The sequence below is a fragment of the Sporothrix brasiliensis genome (genome assembly GCF_000820605.1).
Source record: "Sporothrix brasiliensis 5110 chromosome Unknown Cont22, whole genome shotgun sequence".
In the NCBI taxonomy this organism is placed as follows: Eukaryota; Fungi; Ascomycota; class Sordariomycetes; order Ophiostomatales; family Ophiostomataceae; genus Sporothrix; species Sporothrix brasiliensis.
Window position 1 is genome coordinate 1,822,956 of NW_024467141.1, and position 26,041 is coordinate 1,848,996.

A 26,041-nucleotide genomic window follows, 5' to 3' on the forward strand; every position below is an offset into this window, starting at 1 on the left:
TCCCTCCTCTTTCTCTCTCTTCCTCTTTCTGACTCGCTTACAACTCTTACCCACCGCTTTATGACGCCTTCATGCCACCCACGCATTGTTTCGGTCCTTTGAAATTTCTTTACAGCATCCGCCTACAGTAGACGCATATTATGAACGCCCTCTATGCACAATTTACTCCCATCTTAGCAACGATCCCCCCTGACACTTAGGGTCTGTCGGCCAGCCGAGCTGCTGACACGTATATATAAAGTCATATTTGAAAAAAAAAACTAAGAAAACGATCATATGCCAACAAAATCCTACGCCCAACCTTACGCGGATCTTCTTTTTCTTTTCTGTTGACCTCTTTTCTTACCCTGCATTTTGGTTGCTTGTGTTCGTATCGCTATTCGAACCACAACCAAAGAACGACAACCCGGGAAGAACTGCTGCGGTCTACGCAGGCAACGCATTGACGAGAATCAAGTTTGAACACTCCTCTCCAAGGCCGTGTTCTTGCTTGCGACCGGCGTGCTTTTACCGAGGCGGAAGTCCCTTCCTTCTTGGAAAGAGAAGAATAAAGCTCACCGCTACCTAAAAGACGCGACAATACATATTAGAAACTTAGAGACCGAAGGGAACGTCGTCTCATCACGGGAGATGACCCCGAGGTCGTTGCCGTGGGAGGAATCAAGAGGAGGCTCTGCTAGAAGGGGGCTGTGGAGAGAAGGTCCAACATATTTGTTGACATTGTTTCGTTTCTTCCCGCATGCTCTGTCCAGGGGCTGTGTGTATCTATTTGTGGACTCTGTACATTTGTCCTTTTCTGTAATTAGAATCCCGCTTGTAAATACGCGCCATATATTACACCGCATATAAAGAGTACAAAACGAAACAACGAGCTTGCTTCAATCAGATGTGTGTGCCATTTAGCAGTGATCACATCATTATTATGTGAATCCAAAATAATAAATGCATAAACGAAACTAACGCCAAACGACCAAGCCGTAATTTTCTCCCATCAAAGTACATCGACGGCTTTTGAAATTTTAACACGAAGTAGAAAAGGCAATAACCATACTACAAAACAGTAATAATACATTGCAACCGTCCGTCTATAATCTCGGCAAGACCGGACAGAACCATAACCAGCTCGAACAAAGGCCCCAACTGTCCACGACTGTAGCACTATGCGTCAACAGGGCTGGCTTCATAGTCAACGGCCGCCGATGCCGTGTCCGCGGCACCGGCATCCGCATCATCCTCGGCTGCGTCACCGACATTTGACCCGGCCTCAACCTCCGTATCGCCGTCGGCTGTGGCTGCTTCCAGTGCCGCGTTCTTCCGCGGCCGCTTCTTAGTCACCGACACCATAGACACATCGGCCACGGTACCATCGTTGTCGTCGTCCCCGGCGGCACCGCTCTCGCTCTTACGCTTCCGCTTGTTAGCACGGGCTGATGCACTGCCGCCGCCACCGGCCCCCTTCGGCCGGTACCCCGTGTCGTCGTCCAGCGTCCGCTTCCGCTTGCCACCGCGACCGGAACTAGCGGCTGCAGTCGTACCCGCGTCGTCGGACAGGTCGGCATCCGCAGCCGCCGCGGCGCGCTTGGCACGAGAGGCGTCACCGGGGTAATGGCTGAAAAAGTTGACGCCGGCCGATCTGCGCGCGGGCTGGCGCTTGGCCTTGCCGCCAGCACCGGTGCCCTTTTGGCTGCCGTGGTCGTCCTTGTCCTTGTCCTTCTCACGCTCTTTTTCGGCGGCGGCCGCCGCTGCTGCCTGGGCCGTCGCCTCACCCTCCTGGAGAAAGATTGCCTTTGGTGCATGGTCCTTGAGCCAGTTGTAGACGCTGGTGGGGTTGCGGGCAATGGTGGTGGACAGGTACCAAAAGGGTGCCGTATTGACCATCTTGGGCAGGTCGCTTTCGACGATGCTGCGGTTGAACAACTCATCCCAGGCGGTGTCACCCTTGCCGATGTGGGCAATGTGCGTGTCCGGTGTGTGGGCAAAGGGGGCCATGGTGGGGATCATGGGCGGCGGGTTTTCGCCTGCGAGAAGGGCACGGCCAGCAATGTGGCGATCAGAGTCCCACAGGTAGTTGTCAATGTCGTCGGCCGTGAGGAAGCTCTCCGGGAACACGTTCGACAAGTCCACTGTGGACGGCTGGCGGTTCTGCTTGTTGAGGAGCCGCAGATCCGGTACCACAAAGGCGAGCCGGTTCTCGTTGGTCGCAATTAGGTCCTTGAGCGCGGCAGGGTCATTCTTCTTCGTCTCGGCCAGGTCGAGGTGCGGCACTTCAGCCAGGAGGGACTTAAGCGAGCGTGCTGGAGGCTCCGGGAGGGGCCCATCGGGGTCCTTCTTATCAAAGTATCGCCGCTCCCAGCCGCCGTCCACATCAATGTCAAGGGCTTTGGTGTTCTTAGATCGTGGGAGGCTGAGATCGATGCGCTTCGACCCGGGGATTTGAGGTGTGTTGTTGATGTCGAGGAGGAGGTCGAGGATGCGGCTGCGTTGCTGTCAGTAAAGTACTTTGTCCTTCGAGCCGGCAAGATGGATAGATGGATTGCAAGGAATGGCCCGGGACTTACTCAATCTCAATGCCTAGCCGCTTCGTTGTCTGCAGAGCATTGGTCTCCTCTGTGTGCAGTTTTTCGTTGATGTCGATGCTGACGTCAAATTCGACGCGCATCTTCTGGAACTTCTTCTTCCAAGAGCGGTACCGCTTCCCCTTGGCGGCTTCGCCAGTAGCCGCGCTTTCGTTTTTGGATGCTCCAGCCGATGAAGAGTCGGCGCTGTCCTTTGCCTTTGCAGATGCTGCGTCCTCCATCTTGACGTCCCGTATGGACGGCGCGTTGTCGGCGTCCATTGTGAAATGGGCTGTGAATATGGATAAAGACGGCAACGAAGAGATCCTGCAATTAAGGATATCGTGCCTTGGGAGGGCAATGTGATAAAAATCACTCTGAAATCGAGTCGTAGACGTAGGTATGGCGTTGGGTGCGGATGACTGACGGGGGCTCAAATCGTGACGTGCATCGAATCGTCGGCGGCTGTCGCGAGAATTGGAAGTGAGCGCGAAACGATGAAGATGTCGACGCAAAGACAGAAACAGAGCCAACCGGGAGCGTGGGCGGCGCTGTGTCAAAACGGGGCGCACAACGCGGGTCACGAAAAAAGACGAGTCGAAGTGCAATGGCGTTCGGACGACAGAAAAAAGGGAGGATGCAGCAGGAGAGGCCAAAACACGCGGGAAAAAGCCAGCAGGAGAGATGCTCGCCACGCTACGAGTTTCCCATCACGAGCAGCCGCACGACCAGAACGCTCCTTCCTTGTCGCTGCAACGTTTTGCGAAGCCCTGGGACGTGCCTGCCTGCAGTCCGCCCTGGTCTCGACTGGCACTATGATTGGCTGGCTGCTGTCTTCTCTCCTTCACGTCCATGCAAGCTCCACTTTTCTCACGGCCTCATACCGCCTGCTGCAGTAGGCTAACTAATATTGGCCTTGAGCTTTTCTGCCATGTAAAGCGGCGACTTCCAACGTGCAAACGACAAAACACACTCCGCAGAGTACCTGTTGTTACTCTGTCACTCGTTCCGACCATATCACAGGACGTCCACAATTCGGTCGGCGTCACCAGCCCCTAGTTTATGTTTCGTATTGCCCGCCGACGACTCTTTTCGACCATGACAGAGCAAGCAGCCAAGCGCCTCAAAACCGACGGCATCTCCATTGCCACCCACAATGGCCACTTCCACGCCGATGAGGCCCTAGCTGTTCACATGCTCCGTCGCCATGTGCCCGACTATGCAAGTGCCAGCCTGGTGCGCACCCGCGACCCCGCCAAGCTGGCCGAGAGCCACACGGTCGTCGACGTGGGCGGCGAGTACGACGCAGACAAGCTGCGTTTCGACCACCACCAGCGCGGCTTCACCACCACGTTCCCGGGCCGGCCCACGAAGCTGTCCTCGGCAGGCCTGGTGTACATGCACTTTGGCCGCGGCATCATCGAGCGCAGTGTGACGAGCCAAAAGGTGGCGGACTCCGATGTCGACCTGCTGTACAACAAGCTGTACAGCGGCTTCATCGAGGCCCTCGACGCCCACGACAACGGCATCGACGCCTACGACCCGGCCGAGCTTGCGGCGGCCAACGGCGGTGCAGGCATTGCTAAACGGTACACGGACGGCGGCTTCACGCTCGGCGCCGTGGTGGGCCGCTACAATGCGCAGTGGAACGACGCCGACGAGGACCAGGCGACCGAGGACGCGCGCTTCGAAAAGGCCAGCGCGCGCATCGGCGAGGAGTTTGACCGCGAGCTGAACTACCTGGTCAGCGGCTGGCTGCCGGCGCGTAGCATTGTCAAGGCGGCGTTTGACGCGCGCAGCGAGTTTGACACCGAGGGGCGCCTGCTGGTGTTCCGTGACCAGTCGTGCCCGTGGAAGGATCACCTGTACACGCTCGAGAGCGAGGCAGGCGAGGGGAGCAGCAAGGTGCTGTACGTACTGTACCCGGACAAGGAGGGACGGTGGCGCGTGCAGTGCGTGCCGGCGGCCAAGGACTCGTTTGAGAGCCGCCGGCCGCTGCCGGAGGCGTGGCGTGGTCACCGCGACGACGCACTCGACAAAATCCTGGACGGCGCCGTGGCGCCAGGTGCCGTGTTCGTCCACGCGTCGGGCTTCATTGGCGGTCACCGGACATTTGAGGGCGCGCTCCAGATGGCCAAGAAGTCTCTGGAGCTGTAAAGGACTGCATGGTAAGGAGCATATCATGATATCACGCGCAAGAGGCGTCGATATGAAAAGGGAACATGGAATATAACGGGCATGACCAAATCGGAAACTAAAATGGGGATATCTAGTGTGAAAACGCATTGTACGGTTGCAAATAAATACTCTGATGGCATGGAACAAGGGCCACTTTTGGAAGAAAGGAAGTGTTTCGTGATAAGTTGCCTTACTCGTCGCATATCGTGTCAAGAGTCCAAATTGGCGGTAAGCGTAGTGTGGAAAAGAAGAAAAAGAATAACGGAGGATCAAGAAATATCGAAGAACATGAAACATGCGAAAAACAAGAAAAGCAGTAAACAAGCAGAAGTGCTTTGTTTCCCAGCCAAGAATCCATTTTGTCTTTGTGTCTTGCCTGTCCTGTATTGGAAGAGGCTTTCCATTTTATCGTCCATTTTCGAAACATCTTCCAGTCATTGTCCAAGACGTGAAACGTCCACAGTAAAGTATGCGCCACGTACAATGAGACGGCCGACATACACGATTGGGATACAAGAATAAATCAGAGAATAAAACACAGCAGACAATCCCGGTAAACTTCATAACGCGTAGCTGGTGGAATAAAACAGATAGAAAAATATATGCAAAGAAATGAAAAAAAAAAAAAGAGACAAAGAAAAAAAAAAGGTAAATAAAAGGGTCTCAAAATAAATCAAACAAAACACGCAAAACAGCAGTTCGCCCGTGGAAGAAAAATGCCCATTTTTTTGTATGTGTATTTTCAATTTTCATACCCGCTACTCGGCGCTTCCTACTATCGCCGGATGGGAATCGACTCGGTCTGGCCTTGGCCCACGGGAGACGACTGCTTGCCAGCCGTCGTGTCCACCGCCGATGGTTCCTCCAGGTCGGAGGCGCTCGTCTCGCGGTGCAGGAAGCTACTCTCCTTCACAGGGCTGCCGGCCTGCTGGAAGTGGGCAGACGAGCCCGGGATGCCGAGCGTGATGCCGCCAACGCCGCCGCTGCCGCTGCCACCGACGACATTGTGGTTGTTGCTGTGGCCGTTGGAGCCCGGCGTGTTGGTCGACGGCGGGGACGAGAGGTGGGGGATCTTTTCGGGGACGGGGTGCTGCGAGCCGACGGTGCCAGTGTCGACGCTGTCGCCCTTGCCGGCCTTGGACATGGCGTAGTCGCCGCTGTCAAAGTACTTGCGCTCCTTGAGATGCTTGGAGAAATGGTCGGAGCGGCTCGGGAGCTTGCCGTAGAGCCGGAAGAGGCGCTGCTCGTCGGGGGACAGGGACTTGGCGAGAGGACCAGTTAGCAAGAGACGAAAAGAGCGTCGACGAAGAAGGACGGAAAGAAGGGGCTGCTTACGTTGATGTCCACCTTGTTTTTCTGGTGAGGATTCATAGCTGCGGTTTGTGTGTGTGTAGTTGAACTTGGTCTGGCCCAAGAGTTCTGGTTGCCTCGTGCTCCTGACAGTATAAGGTGCGAGTCGTCAAAAGACGGCAACGGATCAACGCCAAGCAGTCAATGTAAACTCGCGCAATTGGAGAATGTCGGGCGAGAATGGGGCGATGCGGAGAACAAAAGATCGATTGCGAGGCGAACCGAGTGGCCAGGACGCGAGGAGTGCAATGGAAAGAAGTGCTAGAATTCCCGCAAGATGGACTGTCGATAAACCAATACGATCCGAAATAAATCGTAACGAATCCTGGTCGAAAGGGAGGGGAGGCGAGGAGCAACGTAGAGACAAAGACAGCAGGTCAGAGAAAGCCGTCCAAGGCTGTCTTACTTTGGCGTTTGAGTGTTTGGGCGTTGGCACTTGTAAATGGATCTAGCACCGTGCCTTGGAAAAGCGGAGGTGTGTCGAAGAATGCAAAAATGCTCCAAGAGGGTGTCGTTATCGGCAGAGTTGCAGCCAGAGCAGACGTGTCTGTATATGTTTCTTTGGATTTCTGTGTCGTCTATGTCGTATTCTGTACTGCAAGGAGAAAAGATAACATAAGTCAAAGCACGCAGGAAGGTAGCGGGAACCGGTAATGGAGGGTTGGTCGGTCTGTTGGGAGCAGGAAGGCGGGACAGAGAAAGAAGCAGCCACAGAGAGGGGCTAAGACCACTCGGGACAAGAGCGACGACTGATTGGACCTGCTGACAAGCCCCTCCTTTGCGTCAGTCGTGCCTGCCCTTGCTGTTCTGCAATTTTTCCAGTGCCGATGAGTCACGTGCGAATGCGCTAACCAGACCTTTTGTTTTGGGAAGGTGTCTGGCAAGTGCTTGCTCAGTGAAGACAGCGACGGACGAGTGATTGTGGGGTGGACGGAAATACAGCGACAGACCGTTGGAAAAGGACGGATTGGGAAGGATCTGTGTGTTCTGTGTTCCTTCCGTTTCTCTTCGTTTCGTTTCGTTGGATTGTGACAGAGTACAGTGGTTTGCGCAAGTATGCAGTTTGTGCTCCCGTGCCTCAAGTTGAATGGGATCATGTAGTTTTATATTGTCCGCAAGACACAGGAGCTGTCTCATCTCATTTCACTCAACTTTGTTTTGTTGTTTGTGGCGACTTGCAGTCATCCGCGGTGACGAGGGTTTTGGCAGGCGACGGCAATGCGCTGTGCACTTGCCTATATCAGAGACATGGGGCATATCGTATGGCGCATCTTAAGTGGTTGCATGCCATCGGCAGCCTGAATAAAAGCGGGGCAAATGGCGCACCAAGAAGCTTGGGCCCAATCCAGATGTTCATGCACTAGGGGAGCAGCAGCAACCCTCCGCGCGCTGGAACTGCTTCCGTAGCAACGGCTATTACACTGTAAATGCACTATTACAAGGCCTGGACAGCGCACATGCCATCATGACAAGGCCAGCCAACCAATCCATATTCGCGGCAATGCATCCGCGACACGTTGCAGGGGGGGTGTCGATGCTTGTGACCGATGCTTGTGACGTATGTTGGGTGTCTAGAGTGGATTTAGATAAGGAGTACGTACCGAACACAAGGTGAGTTCACTAAGGTACCTCTATTGCGTGTAGTCCAGCACCGAGAGTTGGGAGCGATGTTGCCTTATGCCACCTCTTCTCTTGTGCGCATACCAGGTGTGCATGTTCTATCTGTCGACGTCCTCTGTTACACACTCAGTCGCACTGCCAAAATTCCTGAGAGCCAAGCCAGTGGCGTGATGCAATGTGTGTATGTTGTACGCTCGTACATCAGCTGCTTTTGGTAGAGATACTTGGCCATGGTTATATTGGCCGCAATTGTGCCTTTGTCATAGATTCATGCATCCTCACGCGCAGACTTATTGGTAAGCTGGGCAGCATTGGCTATAAAGAACGGTATGAGACTGTAAGTGTAAGACAAGCCGGGTTGGGCCAAAGTGCTGGTGACTTCAAATTGCCTGTGAGTTGGCCGCAGTGCGTGCGACGTCCTATGGCGACGGCAGTCGATGGCTTGCATCGCACTTGCCAAACGACACGACCTTGTAACACCAACCACGGCGTGTTGCCGAGCAGAACTTCACCAGGCTCTCCTCACTTGCTGGTGGCTACGTAGCTCTTCCCTTTCGTCTGTGCGCGGTCGTCTCGCATTCCCTTCGGGCTCTGGTGTCATTTTATAGTCTATAGCCAGCGTGCAAGAACCGATCACATCAATGTGACTGTTTGCAACTGTGAGCTGGTCACCAAAGACCAGCAACCTCACATTCACTGAATCGTCGAGGAGGATATACCAAAATATGCCTCCTGTCACTCATTCTGTAAGGCAGAGAAGGGAGCTACGTTTAGTCTCTGCATCGCACCTTCCCCTGGCAACTATCTACGACTTCTTTCCTAATTAGGCAATAACTTGTATCCCAGCCAGCATCCAAAAACATATCCTTGTTTTCGTCCACGGCAAGAGCACCTCGCGTGCCTACTTCGCACCATTTTGCTGCGCTCCCAAGCTCGAGACCTTGTTTTGTCTCTTCCCGTCTGTTTACCTGCCAACCAGTTCAACTTCCACACTTCAGCTATATAATCTCCTTTCCTCACCCTCATCGGACGCCAGAGCTCGCTCTCAGTCACGTCTTCACGTGCCTTGACTTTCGACTGAAAGCACGCTGACGAGAATCACGCAGCTGCTCTTCAAGCACACAAGTCTCGTCCGACCGTCGACAAGTCGTGAGTACCTAGGATCCATGTTCTACGTCTCTCTTGACTACTTTAAATGACGGCTTTTGGCCACATGGCAGTTCAATTCCCGCGTTTCTCTTCATTGTGCTCTCACTGACAGTTGGCCCTAAATATCAAAAGCACCACAATCTCGCTTACATCGACGTGACTCCCAGGTCACGATGGCTACCAACGATGGCTTTCCAACCAGAGAGTCTGTCCTGTTGGCGATGAGAGTGAGTTTCGATCCCAGTGTTCTCCTGTCTTCATGGTATGCCAAATGTATCTACAGAAATAATGCTAACCTGCCCAGAACGACTTGGGCATGACACGAGTAGACGATCTTCAGCTGGAGAACGGTCATCGTGGTCACACCATCCGCACCGGAAACGCGAGCTCTATTATCACGGCACAGGCCACCGCCGCCCCGAGAAAGATTCTGCCGGTCGCGAGCAAGTGGAAATGTATATCTTGCTCCTTCGTGCCCTTACAGCGTCCTTTACGCCAGTTATCAGTCTACTAACTTGAGAAGCTGCAATCCAATCCGGCGCTTTCGATGATGATGACGCAGAAACCGTCAAGGGTCTTGACCGGATCGGTGGTGGTAGACTGCACGCGCTGAACAATGCTCCCACCGTGCCGGCGCAGTATTTTCCGCAACGCAAAAGGCTCCCTCCCGGCCTCCCTCCCCCAGGTCTCAGACGAAACACGCCCTTCAATATTCAGCCGGAACCTCACCGGCCGGCAAAGTCGGTCCCAGGTGTTCCGTTCCCCGGCTTCGGACAACAAGATGCACGTTCAGCCGGCGCTCCCCTTGGTTTAGATAAAACGAGGTATATACAAACCGACCCATACTGGCCTCCCTACCTCCCACAAAATTGTCTAACATATCTGCTGTAGTGCTCTGCTTTCGTTCAAAATGCCTCCCAAAGCTGCACCGAAACCAAAGGGCTTCGGTACCGTCGACAGCGACGTCGTGCATCAACTTGGGGGAAACTCACCTATGCCTCGGCGTATCGTACAGGTGCCAGCAAACACGGTCAGGAAACAGCCACTCCCTGAACCTTCGCCCCCCGAGGTTAAAATCCTACGACCACAGGACCCAGAGCCGGCTTCATTTGTGTACAAGGAAGCCATCCGCGTGGCAGACAGGTTGGCAAAGGGAGAAGGGGTCGTGTACTTGGTCGCATTGTCCGACTCGGATCCAGGAACTTTCCACATCTACCTGGAGGGCTCCAAGTATCTTGAGTACCCGGTCGTGAAAATGCACAACTACATCACCAACTCGACCGATCTCTGCCCTCAGTTTAAAGAGTCTGATGGCGTCTCGATTACCACGACGCGTCTTGTTTTTGGCAGCCAGGATAAAATCGCACAGTTCATGGAGGTTCTTCGGGGTTTGAAAGCACGGAAGCAAGAACATGGTTCCGAAGCAACTACGGCGAGTACGCCTGCAAAGACTGCAAAGAAAACGGTTTCTATTTCTACACCTCCCGAAGAGCCTGACTCCTCCTCCCAGAATATCGATAGGGGAAGCGTGCTAGTCCCAAGCAAATCTGCCAAAGAAGACACACCTGAAGAAATAGCCCAAGCGACATACGACGTCAAACCAACTTCCACTCTCCCAAACGCTAGTACAAGAACCATATCAGCCGCAGAGAGTCCCTCAGCGGACTTGGTTCTCGAGTACGGAGACGACGACTACGGTATGGCGTGCGATCTTGTCGACTTGTCGCAGCCAGTGGAGGTAACTGCTTCCAGGCCCCCGACTCGGTCTACCATGGCATCGTCCTATGTAATGGATCTTGGGTCTTTGCAATCGTCTCACTTTGAAACACCTGCAATGTCGTTGGACGTTGCCGAAGGGGTACAGGAGCAGAGTACTCCATTTGTGGCGGCTGGGGTGGGAGCTCTTGATACAGAGCGATTTATGGAACATGCCGCCGAGCCTGCTGGGACAGGGCTTGTTACTGAACTTTTCACCGACCCTGTTGCAGTCCCTGTGATAGAACCTATGACAGAACCCGATACGGAACTCTCTGCAACAAATCACTCAGAGCACCCCTCCTTGCCAGCTGAAAAGGCCCCCGACGAAGCCATCCATCGTCCTCAGGGTGATGCCTTTGCAGAAGATGATGCCATGGGAAGCAAAATAAACCTCCAAGATTCACTCCTTGAGATTCTGCCAAAGTTTGAGGCCATGGTCCGCATCCTAGACAGTGTCGAAGAAGCGAAAAGAGAGGATACAGCTAAGTTGGTCTTTTCCAGTCTTCGGTCAAGTTTGGACGGCAAAACAAACGTCCACCTCTCCTCTGCAGAGCAGCTTCTACGGGCCATTCTCGCAAAGCTGTCCAAAGAGAAAGGGACTTCTGCGAAAGCTGCAGACACCGTGTGCCGGCTTAGATACACTCGCGATAACATCGAGAGACTACGGGACCACGCCGCGCCGCCTCCAGAGATTCTTGACAAGCTTGACTTCTTGCCACGGCCGTCCCGACTGGGCCGTCCGAAGGCATCCCGCAGGCAGCCCCTGCACACACCATCGTCAAGCCTCACGGACAGCAAAACACGATCCAATCTGAAGCCTACAGCAGAGCCATTCCAGCCTAGCCCACCGCCCAAGATGAGGCAGACCAAATCTACAGATCGGCTCACGTTGACTGGTTCTATACTGGGCATGCAGCCTGCAACCACATCACCGGTGGCACTGAGCGACATTTCCAACTCGTCAATCTCGAGCAACATTGATTCGTTGACCGCACGCATGTCTCGTCTCACTCTCCCGGACGCCCAGTCCAAAACTGCTACAAAGGGATTGCAAGGTTCCAGATGGGCGACAGCCGGCAACAGTGTTTCCACTGAGAATGCTAACCGTTTCATGGGTATCGCTATTCCCCCATAGTTTTTCTTTTCTTTCCTTTTACTCTCTCCGACCATTGTGCGTCTGTGCATTTTGCATCCTTGGTCTGCAGCTGCTGATCGAGATTTCAAGACGTGTTCTCCCACAGAATCGACAGCACCCGCACTTCTATTTCGTATAGTGCTGCTGCCGCAATGGCCTTTGCGGGCGGGGCTCTGCTTTCGCCAATTAGTGTCACCATCTCCAGCGCACACGCCCTTCTCGCGTGTGCTCATGATGTTCTTTTATTGTGCTTCTTTATTGTATTTCCGTTCATATTTGTTTATGTCTGTCACAATGTCTGATCATCATAAAGTGTGTCTGACAGGGAGGCTAGAAAGGCAAGGGAAGGTGGTGAGACAGAGCAGCAGGTTCATTGGGAATGGAGGCAACCCGCAGAGGTGTGTGATGTACGAGAGAGGCCAACGTTATGTCAAGCACAAGGATCGTCGGTCTGGTGTGGCAGGCCGGTCTGACGGTTTTACATCTAGCATGCGCGAAGACTTCAAATATAGCACTATAAAATAAAACACTATCGTCGCTGGCTAGAGCAATACACCGACCGATAAACGGCTATGCAGATGTGAAACATGGAAACTTATAGCGTCATCATTCTTTCTTTTAAGTATTGTGCGGAATTTCATGACAAAATGCAGGCCCTGGTAAAATGAAAGGCCTAGTTGGCGCCAGCCCAGAACCAAGACCACAAGAACCAACAGCGCGCCAACAAAAAGCAGGGGAATCAATAATACACCGGGGCAGGCGCTCAAGGAGAAGGAAATAGGCAGGAAATAGCACTCGCAGTACGAGGCATCACCGGTCTCTTGGGTCTTCTGCCGCTGCGGTCTTGTCGTGTGGCGCACTCAAGTAGTCGCCCTCTTCGGCTGCCTCGTACTCGCCAATAAGGTCCGTCACAACCTCCCGCGCCTCATCGAACTCGCTCAGATTGTCCGAGAAGGGTGCCGTCTTTTTATATGCGTCGATAAAGGCGTTGCGTTTCCGCATACCGTCGTACTGCCGAACAATGCGCTTGAAGAGCTGGAGACAGCGGTGTTAAAGAGATGCGATAAAACTGAAAGGGGGGGTCTCAGGTACGTACTGTTGCTATGCTGGTGTGGTTGGCCAGCATTAGACCGCTCACGCGGTGGCTCATTGGCACGTACGGACTCCGTTTCGTCAGAGCGACTTGGATGCTCGCCGGGCCCCAGGGGATAAATGTGGCCAGTCTCCGTTCACGGATCCGCAGCAGACTCTTGTGCACGTCAGTCGGGTCCACTTCGCCCTGGATGACGTTGAGGATCGAAATGTAGCAGCTCTTGCGGCCGGCCTTGCCGCCAGGACCGGGGGCCGTCGACACCATGCGGTTCTTGGGCTGAAGCAGGCGGCGCATGACGTCGAGCACGGTTGTCTTGCGCACCGTCTTGGCCTGCTCGACCTGGTCGCCGGTGAAGGGGGTGTAGGCGGTCATGAGGAAGTGGGAGCGCGGGGTAGGGATGAGCGAGGCGAGGATGCTGACGAGATCGTTGTGCATGTAGCTGGGGTAGCGTAGTGTGGTGGTGCTGGCAGACATGACGGTCGATACCTGTGCAAAGGGCCAAAAGTCAGCAACACGGGACAAACAGGCATGCCATGCATGAACAGCTCTCCAGCTTTCCCAGCCTTACCAGTTGGTTCGTCTGCTGGAACGAGGGTTCCTGTACATGCAACCGGTCGGCGGCAATGTGGGACAGCGCGCCGTTGTCGAGCACAACGACCGAGTCGGCATTCTGCACCAACCGTCGCATGGCGAGGATGCTGTTGTAGGGGTGGACCACGACGTCGCCTGCAGCCGTGGTGTCCGGGAACACCGAGTATGTCTGGATGACCTTTTTCGGAAACCGGTCGTTGAGCCGCTCCAGCAAAAAGGATCCCAGACCAGACCCCGTACCGCCGGCAATCGAGTGCAGCAGCATAAAGCCCTCGAGGCTGTCGCTGCCGTCCGCCTCCCGGTCGATCATCTCCATGATTTCCTCGTGCACTTGCTCGCCGGTCTGGTAGCCGTCACCCCAGTTGTTGCCAGCGCCGATACCGTTCTTGCCGACGTAAAAGTTCTCTGGGTTGTAGATGTTTTTGTACGGCCCGGTCTGGATGCCGTTGATCACGCGGGGCTCGAGGTCGATCAGGATGGCTCGCGGTATGTATCGCGTGTCGTCGCTCTGGTAATAGAAGACGTCTTTCCGGTCGCCGCCCTCAGTCGCAAATTCCTCAAGATTGCCATCTTGGCTGATGCCATGCTCCTGGCAGAGCTGTTGCCAGAACTGGCTGCCGACTGTCTGAGGTCAGAAAAAGAAACACTTTTGGCGAGACGATGCAGAAATGGCGAATACATACTGCTGTTGCCGCACTGGCCCGCCTGGATGGTGATGATTTCTCTGTTCAATACCGTTAGTCACATCGGCCAATCTCATTCATATTGTGTTGCTCGTACCTAGGCATGTTGGGCTGCCAACGTGGGAAGTGTGGTTTCGTTTTTCGACAAAAGCCAGGTCCAGGTGGTGAGGCGGCAACTTTTATGCCACTCTCACTGAATAGGGAAGCAACTGGGTGCGACGCGTCGTTCTGGCGGTCACAGTTGACAAGGCGCGTTAACCACCCCGCTATTTACTATTTACTACAGCCGAGACCGCCTTTCCACATTCTCGGTGCGCATCACGTGATGCCGCGACATCCATCTTTATCGGCCTCACTCCCCGTGGATGCAGATCCGATAACGTCGAGGGTCCCCAGCTGACGGGTCATATGTAATGGCATGTTTGTCTCGACCGGAGAATACCGAAACCAGACAGGTCATGTTTTCTAGAACACGGGTTTCTGTTACAGATTCGTCCAATGTGACGCCGTAAAGCAGTCCGTGTGACTTTGAACTCGACATATTATGTACGAATAGTTCACGTTGCCCATACCCTCGTAGACTGCCCAGGACGACGCAACCAACTTCGAGTCAAGCCAAGTAGCTGGAGAACGTGCCAGTATAAGACACCCTCATTGATTGCCGAAGGCGACGACGTGCAAAGACGCGCACCAGAACGCGCATTAGTGCAAAAGACGACTGTTATGCTTCAATCCGGTATTTCCCTTTCTGAGCGTCCAGGCAAAAGAGATCCTACCCTTGAATGCTCGCTCCTTCCGATGCGAAATCGATTTCCTTGAAGAAACACATTACAGATCTCCAGACAGGGAAGGAGCGTTCCAAACACAAGCATTCTGGAAATACGCCACATGCACGCCTTCCATAATTCTGTACGCCCAAGTTCTAGGCTCTCAGTTTACCCTATCGGGGTGCGGTAACCACCACGCTTTGGCTGACATCACCAGTGGGGCGAGCCTAATTTCCTCCTGTAAATGAACCCGCTAGGCGCGGTTAGTCGCCGCAAGACACCAAGCGAGAAAAAGGGAGGAACGGAAAACCCATGCAGGAGAAGGAGCTTTCGCCAGTACCTGCCTCCGAGTTCAGACCTCAGTCCTCGTTACCCCCATCGTGCAGCTCTTATCATCACCCGAGGACTTTCGCAACAAACCAAAACTGCATCTCAATCACGGCGGTCCTCAGCAGTAGCCACAACCCCAAAGACCGCCATTGGACTACAGCTGCCTCCTGCATCTCGCCCTGGCGCCAATTTCGTCGCCCGCCAGCATCAACCTGCGTTCGATCGGAGCTTCCGGTTGGAGCGATCATTTCATCGCAATTCTCCCAATCCGGCGAAGCAAGTGAACTCTGCAAGAGACGAACGTAAACGACGCCAACCACAGAACAAAGAGTCCGAGTCCATCGGGTGCTCACCGCCAGTACCAGACGACAAAGAAAGAAAGAGTCGGGACGACCAGCAGCTTCCACGTTTCCGCGTTCGGCCAAGCTTCCCTATCCCTCACATCCAACACGTCGACCGATCAAGAAGCGAAACAACACGCACATCTTGAGTTTGTCCATTCATTACAGCCGAGTGAACACCAGTCTTTCCTGCTTACGGCCTCCTGTGGCAGCTTTGCATGGCCGCGGTTGTCCTGCAGGTGCTAGTGCAGACGTGGCCAGGCTGCCTTACAGTATGTCGTTGGAAAGCAACAATTGTCCTTAGCATCCTTCTACCGTCCTATCCCGTCCAATGCCCCTCGACTTTGTCTCTCGGCTGGCTTCACCTATCGCCACCTTGATCCACATGCGCGTCTTTAGTACCTTTTTGTATTCTGTTCTGCTTGTCTAATTGCGTTTTCCCTTTGCCCAGGCCGGCCGTTCGAGTGCCACAACAGAGACTTCCTGCGAACCGCTTCAGGATGTCTACACCCGTCGATGATGGCTCTCGACCGCCAGTAAGCAACAGTGCCGGCGAAGCCCTTATGCTTGGGGCAGCACCATCCGTACACGAAAAAGACCTACCCCCAATACCAGAGTCTGCTTCTACGGCAGCCCCTGCAGCACCACAGAGCAATGGGTCAGCTCTCGTTCTGCCTGGGAGCGGCCTGACCTCCGACCAGGTGTCCCCAGCGACGTCCCTCCCAGATCGAGACCAAGGTGCACAAAACGAGGCAGAGGACTACCTCAACGCCGGACGGCCGCACGAAAGCTATGCTACCACCGGCGTAAACGCCCTGGCGGCCTACGACAACGGCATGGCAAACGCTTCGGGCACGCGTTCCATTCGAGAGGGGGTCGACAAGGGCCACGAGGGCGTTGTTGATTCGCCGCCAATAACGCCCGGCCCGAGACGTCGCCGCAGCGTCCAGTTCTCGCAGTCGGACGTCCTTATTGACCCGCCATCAGCTGCCGCAGGATCCCATCAACGCCAAGGCTCGTGGGACCCAGCCAACCCGTCCCGTTCCAGACAGTTCATGTCCCGTCTAAAGGCCCTAGCTGTGCAAGGCGGTCTTCCTGCAACCAAAACGCCCGGGTCTAGTATACCAGACGGCGCACCGGTATCAACAGCCAGCACGCCAGCAGGAGCCCGTGGAAGTCGACTGGCACAAAGCCTGAACGGAAACGACAGCGAAGCGGAAGCCGATGCCGATGCGGACGCCGAGGAAACGGCCGACGAAGGTACGGGCGACATCACTGGCACCCGACCCAGGAGGCGCAAAAGGCGAATGTACATCCGCTCGCGACGGGGCTCGCACACGGCCGGTCCGTCAGCCGCACCTGCGTCTGCGGGTGTCTCGACTGAGCCCAACGCCCCGCTCCCTACGAACCGACATCGCAATATGTTGATGCAGCGGCGCGCAACAATGCCCGACACATCGGAGCCCCGCGGTGGGCTGTCTGAGGGCGAGGGTCGTGACCACCTCAACCGCCAGCATGGGTGGCGCCGTGGCAGCTCATGGGTAGGACGGAGTGAAGAACCTGATGCTGCAAATGGCGGCCCGTCTTCAGGTCGCGCCGTTGGCCACATCCGTCGCATGACCGTCTTTGGCGGTGGCGTCTCAGACGGCGACGCTATGACGCCTCGTCGTGCCTTCTTCACTGGAGACCGGGCTACGACCTACGGTGCGCAAAAGTGGCGGCAGGTGAAAAACACTCTGAGGCTTCTGAGGCAGAAAAAGGAAGACAGCTTCGACTACATGAAGTCGGCTGAGCTGATGGCGGAGCTGCGAGCGGGCGCCCCGGCTGCCCTGATGCTTGCCAGTATGATCCAACGCGATGAGCACGGCAACAAGCGGATTCCTGTGCTCCTCGAGCAGGTCAAGCTGACCATCCGGGAGAGCACCCCCGTCCAAGATGGCGACAGCGAGCGCCACTGGCTGTTTACCATCGATCTTGAATACGGCAGTGGCCCCAGTAGGATGAGGTGGACCATCAAGCGCACCATTGGAGAGATTCTTGAGCTCCATTGGAAGTACAAATTGACACGCAACGACAAGTACCTCCACACGCCTCAGACCGGTGGGCGCCCGAAGCAACCTAGGTTCCCCATCTCTGCGTTTCCCTACGTTCGCGGTCTTCGCGGCGTCAAACTGGACGACGAAGACGATGCTGCCAGTGTCCACAGCGATGAGGGCGCACCAGATGGCAACGGCACAGCCGGGGACGGTACTGCCGGCGAAGGCACGGCAACCGAGGCGGAAGGTCCTGGTGGTCGCGTGAATTATCGTCGGAGGAAGTCCCGTATCGCCGTACTGGGTGGCATCACGCGGCGCCAGTCCGCGCAGGTCAATCCTGACGGTACGCCAGTGGCTGGCGATCTTCTCGATGAGGCGGCCGCACGACGCAAATACGTCGAACGCCAGCAGCGGATGCTTCAAAAATATCTGAACGAAATGGTGCACTGGCTTATCTTCCGCGCCGACAGTAACCGTCTCTGCCGGTTCCTCGAGCTCTCTGCGCTGGGCGTGCGTCTTGCTGCTGAGGGCAGCTACCATGGCAAAGAATGTTTCCTGCACATCCAGTCGTCCAAGGGCCTTGATTTCCGTCGCGTCCTGACGCCTGGGAAAGTCATTGAACGCCACAGCCGCAAATGGTTCCTTGTCCGCCAGAGCTATATTGTTTGTGTCGAATCGCCCGAGAACATGAATATCTACGACGTCTACCTCATCGATCCCAAGTTCCTCATTATTTCCAAGACCAAGCGCAAGCAGCAGCAGCTCGCCAACGGAAAAAGCTCCGTCACTGCCGCAGAACTGGAGATGTCTACCAGCAAGAACCGCCTGAAGCATCACACACTCACCCTCCTGACCTCAGAACGCAAGGTCAAACTATGGGCCCGTAACCAGCACCTCATCGGTCAATTCGAGGAATCCATCGTGGACATGCTCAAGCAGACCCCTTGGCACCGCCGAAATCGCTTCGACAGCTTTGCCCCTGTCCGCACGGGCGTGTTCGCCCAGTGGCTTGTCGACGGCCGTGATTACATGTGGAACGTGTCCCGCGCCATTGCCATGGCGAAAGACGTCATCTACATCCACGACTGGTGGCTCAGCCCGGAGTTGTATATGCGCCGACCCGCCTGCATCAGCCAGAAGTGGCGCCTCGATCGTCTCCTGCAACGCAAAGCCGCCGAGGGCGTTAAGATCTTTGTCATCATCTACCGCAACGTCGAGGCTGCCATCCCCATTGATTCCGAGTACACCAAATTCTCACTCCTGAATCTGCACCCCAACATATTTGTGCAGCGGTCGCCCAACCAGTTCAAAAAGAACCAATTCTTTTTCGCTCATCACGAAAAAATTTGCGTCGTGGACCACGACGTTGCGTTCGTTGGCGGCATTGATCTCTGCTTCGGCCGCTGGGACAGTCCGCAGCACAGCCTTGTGGATGACAAACCCACCGGCTTCGAGATGGACGAGCAGCCCCGCGATGCCGACCACACACAGCTGTGGCCCGGCAAAGACTACTCAAACCCGCGTGTCCAGGACTTCTTCAGTCTCCGCGAACCGTACAAGGAGATGTACGACCGCACCAAGGTGCCCCGAATGCCTTGGCATGATGTGGGCATGCAGATTGTCGGCCAGCCTGCGCGCGATCTGACTCGACACTTTGTCCAGCGGTGGAATTACGTTCGCCGCGGTCGGAAGCCGACACGTCCGACACCGTTTCTGCTACCCCCCCCTGACTATCGGAAAGCGGACCTGGAAAACCTGGGCCTGTCCGGCACGTGCGAGGTTCAGATCCTTCGATCGGCATCGGCCTGGTCGCTCGGCATCACCGATGTCGAGTGCAGCATCCAGACGGCCTATATCAGTATGATTGAGGAATCCGAACACTTTGTGTACATTGAAAACCAGTTTTTCATCACGAGCACAGAGACACTCAATGTGAAGATTGTCAACCGTATTGGCGATGCCCTGGTGGAGCGTATCATCCGGGCCAACCGCGACGACGAAGATTGGAAGTGCGTTATTATCATTCCTCTGATGCCTGGTTTCCAAAACTCCGTCGCCGACCAGGAAGGCACCAGTGTCCGGCTGATTCTCCAGTGCCAGTACCGAAGCATCTGCCGTGGCGAGAACTCCATCTTTGGTCGACTGCGTGCAGCGGGCATCGAGCCTGAGGACTACATCCAGTTCTTCAGCTTGCGGCAATGGGGCAAGATCAACAACAAGACGGTCCTCACGACCGAGCAGCTGTATATCCATGCCAAAACCATCATTGTGGATGACCGCGTGGCCCTGATTGGCTCGGCCAACATCAACGAACGGTCCATGCTGGGTGACCGCGACTCGGAGGTAGCAGCCGTTGTTCGCGATCGCGACATGATATCGTCAACCATGGCCGGAAAGCCCTACCGTGTAGGCCGGTTCGCGCACACTTTACGTCTCCGCCTCATGCAAGAGCATCTTGGTCTTGACACGGACGAGATAATGGAGGACACGCGCCGCGAAGCCGAATTTGAGGCAGAGATGGACCAGATCTACAGCGATGCTGGCGAGACGGATGGAGGCCACGACGACGACGACGACGACGACAACTCCACAATCCGGTCGGATATCTCTCCAGATGGCGTAGCGTCCCCGTCCCAGGCACGAGCTGATCGCCTTCGCTCTTCTGTCAAGGATGTAGCCGATGCGAATGGCGTCCCCGGCCCCAGCGCAACGCCTCCCTACTCCAGGCTGCAGCGCGTCAACAGCTTCAACCACAACGTTGACTTGGACGCCTTCCCATCTGAGGAAGCGTCGTCCATAAAGTCCAGACGGGCGTCCTTAGCAATGCCCACATTGAACAAGGAAGGCCACATCGAGCACCCGCCTGACAGCGAGATGCAGGCACTGGATGTGTACGGCCATGGCGAGGACCACTGGACGGCGGCTAGGAAGAAGGGCATCGACCGGCTGCGGGACTCAACCGTTGTTGATGGTCATGAATTCCTCGTCCACGGCTCCTTTGACGAGGGCGCAAGAGACGAGGAGATATTCCTTTCCCGGCCTGTTGATGGTACACCTCGCCACGCGGCGTCCCGGAGTAGCGCTGCTAAAGACCGCGACCGCGACGGCGCCGCGCACGCTTCGACTGCATCGATCCCTAACACTGCGAGTACTGGCAATCAAGATGTGCTGCCGCCTGTGCCAACCGAACAGGCAGCCATACAGGAACAGACTCGATATGAAGCTGCCGGCGTGCTGCCGCCGCTGCCTGTGACTGACGATACCGACATTGGCGGTCCCCCAAACTACCCAGTCAATCCTCTGGCAGCCGACATTCGTCTTGCCCGCATCACGCGGGATTGCATGCGCGATCCTCTGGACCCGGCTTTTATCGATGATGTGTGGAACCGCGCCGCGGAGAACAACACCAAGATCTACCGACGTGTGTTCCGATGCCTTCCGGACTCCGAGGTGACCAACTGGCACGAGTTCCAGGAATTCGTTACCTACGGTACTCGGTTCCAGGAAAGCATGGAAGTCCGTAAGAAGGGCGACGATAACGAACGGACCGAGTCGGGCAACAAGGGCCACGATCACGCCCGGCACGCGGCAGGTGGTGGTGCCGGCATTAGCGTTCCTACACCGAGCGCCCTAGATGCCATTGCGAGCGTCGGCGAAAAGGTCGCCAGCGCGATGTTGCACAATCAGACAATCCACCTCGACAACAAGAAGAGTGGCAGCAGCGGCGGGCAAAACAGCACGGAGCGGCCAGCGACCAAGGACAGCTTCCCGTCGGAGACGGACATGGGCCCCGGTGACCCCGGTGAGGTGTCCAACAAGGCGGAGATGGAGAAGGCGGCCGCAGCCGATAACGCGTTGAAGCGACGTCCGTCGTCTGTGCCGGGATGGAAGCCCGGATCGGTCTTGCCCGACGCCGCATCGCCCCTTTTCGGTAGCACTACGGATGCCATGGACGCCATGGCGAACCATACTGGCGAGACGATGGGTGAGAAGACGGGCGTCGGCGCAGCAGGAGTTGCAGAAGCAGCGCCTGCTGGTGTAGCAGACGCAGCAGCAGCAGCAGCAGCAGCGCCGTCCAAAGGCAAGGGCCGTCGCACGACGTTCTCGGAGCAGGAGAAGCAGCCGCGGCTGTCGGAGAAGGACGGCGGCATTAACAACGCCGACGCCAACAGCACGGGCAACGGCAACACCACTAATAGCGGGATGTCGAACTTGACAGCAACGGCGACGGGAGCCACGGCGGCCACGGGCAACGGAACCAATTCTGGGTCGGTCAAGCGTCGCAAGCGCGCGACGACACGAAGTAGCCGACGCGGCTACCAAGGCGGCACGGACGAGGTGCTGTCCAAGGCGGACGCCGAGGACCTGCTCAACATGATGCAGGGCCACCTGGTGCAGTTCCCATACGACTGGCTTATCGTGGAGGAGAACAACGGCAACTGGATGTACCAGGTGGACCAAGTTGCGCCGCTGCAAATTTAGTACGTTTCTCTTCGAGGTTGGCTGAGTGATTGCAATATTCGTTTACTAACCAAGCTCTCTGTGTAGCAACTGAATGGATCGAAAGCAAAGTCAATGGCGACCCTGCCTTTGAGGCATTACTTTTGTAACGTGTATTTCGTTGCTGCGGTCTTGGATACACCTCATGGCATGAATTTTTGGTTTAGCAAAGCGTGATGCATTTATGTATTTTCTCAACCTTTGCTTTGCGTTTGAAGACGGATTGTATTGTCCTTTTTTTCTTGGTTTTTCTGTTTCCTTTCTTCATTGCGCTCCATGTTACTCCACCATTGCACCACTTATTATCCATATTTCTTTACTGGCAAAGGCCAACATTTATTCATTCCGTTCGTATTCAAAGGCCATGTTGCCCGCGCACTCACGGAACACGTTTCTTTGTGGTTGCAAAGGGCGACAAGCACCAGTAGACGTTGAGAACAGACATGAGAATTATTCCAACGCCGCAGCCCGCATCGGGACTCGTGTCCAAAATCTTGAAATTATGTCGTGTTCGTGATATATGGCAACGCCGTCTCGTAGAATAACTCCTGGAAGTGCTCACAAACTCCAATACGTCTTGTGCCACCTCAACTAGAACAATATATGGAAAAATATAATCATTTGTGACACCAAAGAGTCTGTTTACAAATCTTGGCACCAAAAGAGGGCTAGGAAGTAGAAAAAGTCAACACAGGGGCCAAAAAGTACCTTCCTCGACAATCAAACAAGCAACGTTTGTCTATCAAGTCCACGTAATATTTTAGATTATATTCTTTCTACAAAGTCCTTTCTTCATCGAAGCTCGTGCAATTGAGGTGAGTTGCCAATGTAGGTACTTGTAGACAGCCACATAAAAGCAAGATTCAAGTTCGATGTCGTCAACCATTGCAATCGATGTAACGCCAGACATAAGGGGCTGTTCGTCTACTGCTAGCCACGTCGTACGCGCTTCAGCTTCGAGTCCTTGTAGAGTCATAGATATCAGACGATGTTGGAGCTGAAGTTGCCGCAGCATATCGTCCCGTCGCCCCGAGATGGGGCCGGTTCTTACCACCACCGTCACCTGATCCTTCCATCCATCCAGCCCTAAAATAACCATCCCTTTCGGTATCTCGACGATCCGGCGGCATATGCATCGTAGGATGCGGCACTGATGCACGCGTCTCACCTGTCCCGCCTTATCTGCTTCGGCTGATTCTCTGTCATCGTGAGCCGCTTCGTATCGTGAGCGACTTTCAGCCTCATCCTCTTGCCTCTTCATGATAGTGTTTGCTTGGCTGCTGGTGTTTATTTTCGTCGATTCCTTCAGCCTCGTGTTCCACTACCATAATCTTTTCTTTTTCTTTTTTTTTCGACAATCTCGACTTTGTCTATATTTGTTACTGTCTCAAGTCCTCAGCTTGCGTGCACAGCCACCGTTGATTGTTTATTTTACCCCTTCCTTTAATACAGCCGCGTCTGATGATACAGACGCAGAAGTCGTATATTGCTTCTTCAGCTCCTCCTATGCAAATCCCGCACGGCCACAATTTTTACGCGCGTCGCTTGGGAACAACAACGACAACAAAAAAAGCAGTAGCCGTAGCATTTTGGCCTCCAGCGCATGTCGCGCGTCTTTTTTTTTCTCTTTTTTTTTCATGTCGGTCCCCTTTTGGCCCGAGCTTCTCCCCCTTTTCTTTTCCTTGATTGACGTTTGTCGCCTCCCCCGCTTGCTCACCTTTCTCTGATCGGACGAGAGTGAGTGGCATAGGGTGGACAGTAGATCGCCGTGCCCGCATATGTCTTGTGCACGAAATGTAGCGTCTTCGAACAGCTGCAGCCTCACACTGTGGGGTGCGGTTGAATTTTGAGCCTTCTCTCGTGGAAAGCGGGAAAAGAGCAGTCGGTCTAAAAATAACCCACTTTTTAAGCGCCCACGCCTTCCCCCAAGCCCTCTAGGCCCATTATTGTGGGTCTGGATTGCGCGGGAAAACGAACAACACAGCAATCGGGGGAAGGTGCGATGAAAGAAACGAAAGAAAACAGTGAAATAGGGGTGGAAAGAGGGGGGAGGAAGAAAATCATGATGGTAATGCAATATCTTGTTCTTGCTCAAGCGCAGCTCCAATACTCGGCAATTTCGGCATTCGTATTCTCTGTCGTGGGATTGCTACTTTTTTTTTAAAAAAAATAACAGAACATGACGACCTAATTTTAATGACAAATTTATGTCAAAGTGAGGCTGAAGAATAAGTGAGGCCATAGTTTTGCGCCCTGTTGAGGTTTTTCTACTTTATTTATTTTTCTGAAAGAACTACGAATTATTTCTGTTTGTTTTTAGTTCCTCCTTTTCTTCGACGCGCACCGTTATTTTTGTCCTAGCTGAACTGCAAGACAAGAGGCAAAGGGCGCGACTTCAGAGTGCGGCATCTTGCGATAAAGGACGGGACTTGAGAGAAGAACGCTTGTTCCATTCACTAAAGCTTCTGTCCGTCTCAGATTGTTCTATTCCTTGTCCGTTTTGGGACTCGAGCAGAATGAAAGCCGAAGGCCCAGGCCCAATTTGAACCCAATGGACCATGGCCGTTGGTTGATATGAAGCGGCTTCAGGGCGTCGGGCGGACAATGACGAGAGCAGTGTACTTTGAGGCTCTGGTTGCATCTAGGTCTTGTGTCTCTGTAAAGGAGCGCTGCCATCTCATGCACTTCCTGCTCATAGCGGCTCATCCCTTCTGGTTTCGTGCTTCAATTCTTTGGCGGGTTTATTTTGCATCTGTCATCGTACATCATCATCACCAGAAAAAGTTCCTGTTATGGCTGGCCATGGTCATTTGGGATGGCCACCCAGTCGCTGTCTCGCACAGCCCTTGCATAAAATACCCGCCGGCAAGTTAGGCGGTGCACCTGCTGCATGCACTGGTGTACACGCAGAATGCAACGAACATGCACACGCCATACACTTAACAGCACGCATCTGATCATATAGTGCGTCTTGGGTGATGTTGGATGGCTGGTTATTGGAGGAGAATGGTTATTTTCTTGCGCCGAGCAATGCATGACAGGAGGGTGTGGAGGGAGGGAAGGGCAAGACTCAATCGGCGCAATGTAGGCTGGGTGCAGGCTCGTTTGCAGATTCCGTTCTCTGGTTCCGTACTGCGTAGTTTACGGGAAAGCCTTTCTCTTCTAATTTTCTTTCGTAGGTCTCGGCATAGGACAGGGATGAACAGCCGAATGAGGCGAGGGCGATGCAGCCAGAATCCGGGCCGAAGTGAGCACAAGAAGGCTGTTGGGACGAAAGCAGACGCTTGCAGGAGACGCAGGCAGCAAAATAATGAGAAATGAGAACAATGGGTAGTCCGCTCGACCGCTGCCGCACTTTCTCTTGCCTCCCATCCCGTTCTGGGGGTTAAACAGGCCTGCAAGCTGCCACTTATCCCGTCCTGGGGGAGTGGCACTGGACCTGGGTCGATGCAACCACAAACAGTCGACAATTGCGTTGTGCGACGATCAGCGGCGTCCTGAGTGATCTTGCCGGCCACAAAAGATCGCGGCGACCGGGCTGGTGACGACATCCCGGAAAGCACAAACAGCTTCTGATCGTCCCTCTTCCGGCACCTGTTTTTGCCTTCCCGTGGCCCAGCAACAGACCTGGGCGCAAAACTGTCTGCTATGTGCTTTGCCGTCTGCCGCGGGAATCGAAGACTTAGGAGTAACATACATCGTAAGAACCAACCTGTTTGTCGCTCGGGCAATCTTTGGCCCTTTCTGCTGCCTTGTGCTCCATGGCTCCGGGTGTGAACCGTTTGGACCCTTTAGAGAACATACGGCGTATTTATGCCGACGGTCAGTTGGTATCAGTCGGGCACTTGCCGAGATTGCGTATGTGTGCTTGTGTGCACGTGTGGTGCGGAAGTTGGGTTGTTCCTTCCTAGTTGGACAATCGTTCCTTCTCTGTTGCGAATGTTTATTTTCTTTC

General features: G+C 54.6%; 6 protein-coding genes across 6 annotated transcripts; 3 read left to right on the plus strand and 3 right to left on the minus strand.

Annotated features, from left to right (window-relative positions):
* Positions 1-1,158: 1,158 nt before the first annotated feature.
* Positions 1,159-2,836, minus strand: SPBR_08359 (uncharacterized protein; the record flags this gene model as incomplete). Its single annotated transcript, XM_040766597.1, has 2 exons — positions 1,159-2,476; positions 2,559-2,836. 2 exons carry the CDS (start codon positions 2,834-2,836, stop codon positions 1,159-1,161), a joined length of 1,596 nt encoding a protein of 531 aa, XP_040614794.1.
* Positions 2,837-3,653: 817 nt separating this feature from the next.
* SPBR_08563 (MYG1 protein) lies at positions 3,654-4,712 on the plus strand (the record flags this gene model as incomplete). Its single annotated transcript, XM_040766801.1, has 1 exon — positions 3,654-4,712. One exon carries the CDS (start codon positions 3,654-3,656, stop codon positions 4,710-4,712), a length of 1,059 nt encoding a protein of 352 aa, XP_040614795.1.
* A 796-nt stretch (positions 4,713-5,508) lies between these two features.
* On the minus strand, positions 5,509-6,104 carry SPBR_08712 (cAMP-regulated phosphoprotein family protein Igo1; the record flags this gene model as incomplete). The annotated part of the gene is made up of 2 exons (XM_040766950.1): positions 5,509-5,973; positions 6,069-6,104. The coding sequence occupies 2 exons, from the start codon at positions 6,102-6,104 to the stop codon at positions 5,509-5,511; spliced, it is 501 nt and encodes a 166-aa protein (XP_040614796.1).
* A 2,921-nt stretch (positions 6,105-9,025) lies between these two features.
* SPBR_08886 (uncharacterized protein) lies at positions 9,026-11,745 on the plus strand (the record flags this gene model as incomplete). The annotated part of the gene is made up of 5 exons (XM_040767012.1): positions 9,026-9,079; positions 9,157-9,307; positions 9,376-9,603; positions 9,950-10,288; positions 10,841-11,745. The coding sequence occupies 5 exons, from the start codon at positions 9,026-9,028 to the stop codon at positions 11,743-11,745; spliced, it is 1,677 nt and encodes a 558-aa protein (XP_040614797.1).
* An 810-nt stretch (positions 11,746-12,555) lies between these two features.
* On the minus strand, positions 12,556-14,217 carry SPBR_08367 (tubulin gamma; the record flags this gene model as incomplete). Its single annotated transcript, XM_040766605.1, has 5 exons — positions 12,556-12,780; positions 12,842-13,324; positions 13,407-14,050; positions 14,113-14,153; positions 14,210-14,217. The coding sequence occupies 5 exons, from the start codon at positions 14,215-14,217 to the stop codon at positions 12,556-12,558; spliced, it is 1,401 nt and encodes a 466-aa protein (XP_040614798.1).
* A 1,833-nt stretch (positions 14,218-16,050) lies between these two features.
* Positions 16,051-22,068, plus strand: SPBR_08060 (phospholipase D; the record flags this gene model as incomplete). The annotated part of the gene is made up of 1 exon (XM_040766298.1): positions 16,051-22,068. One exon carries the CDS (start codon positions 16,051-16,053, stop codon positions 22,066-22,068), a length of 6,018 nt encoding a protein of 2,005 aa, XP_040614799.1.
* Positions 22,069-26,041: the final 3,973 nt, after the last annotated feature.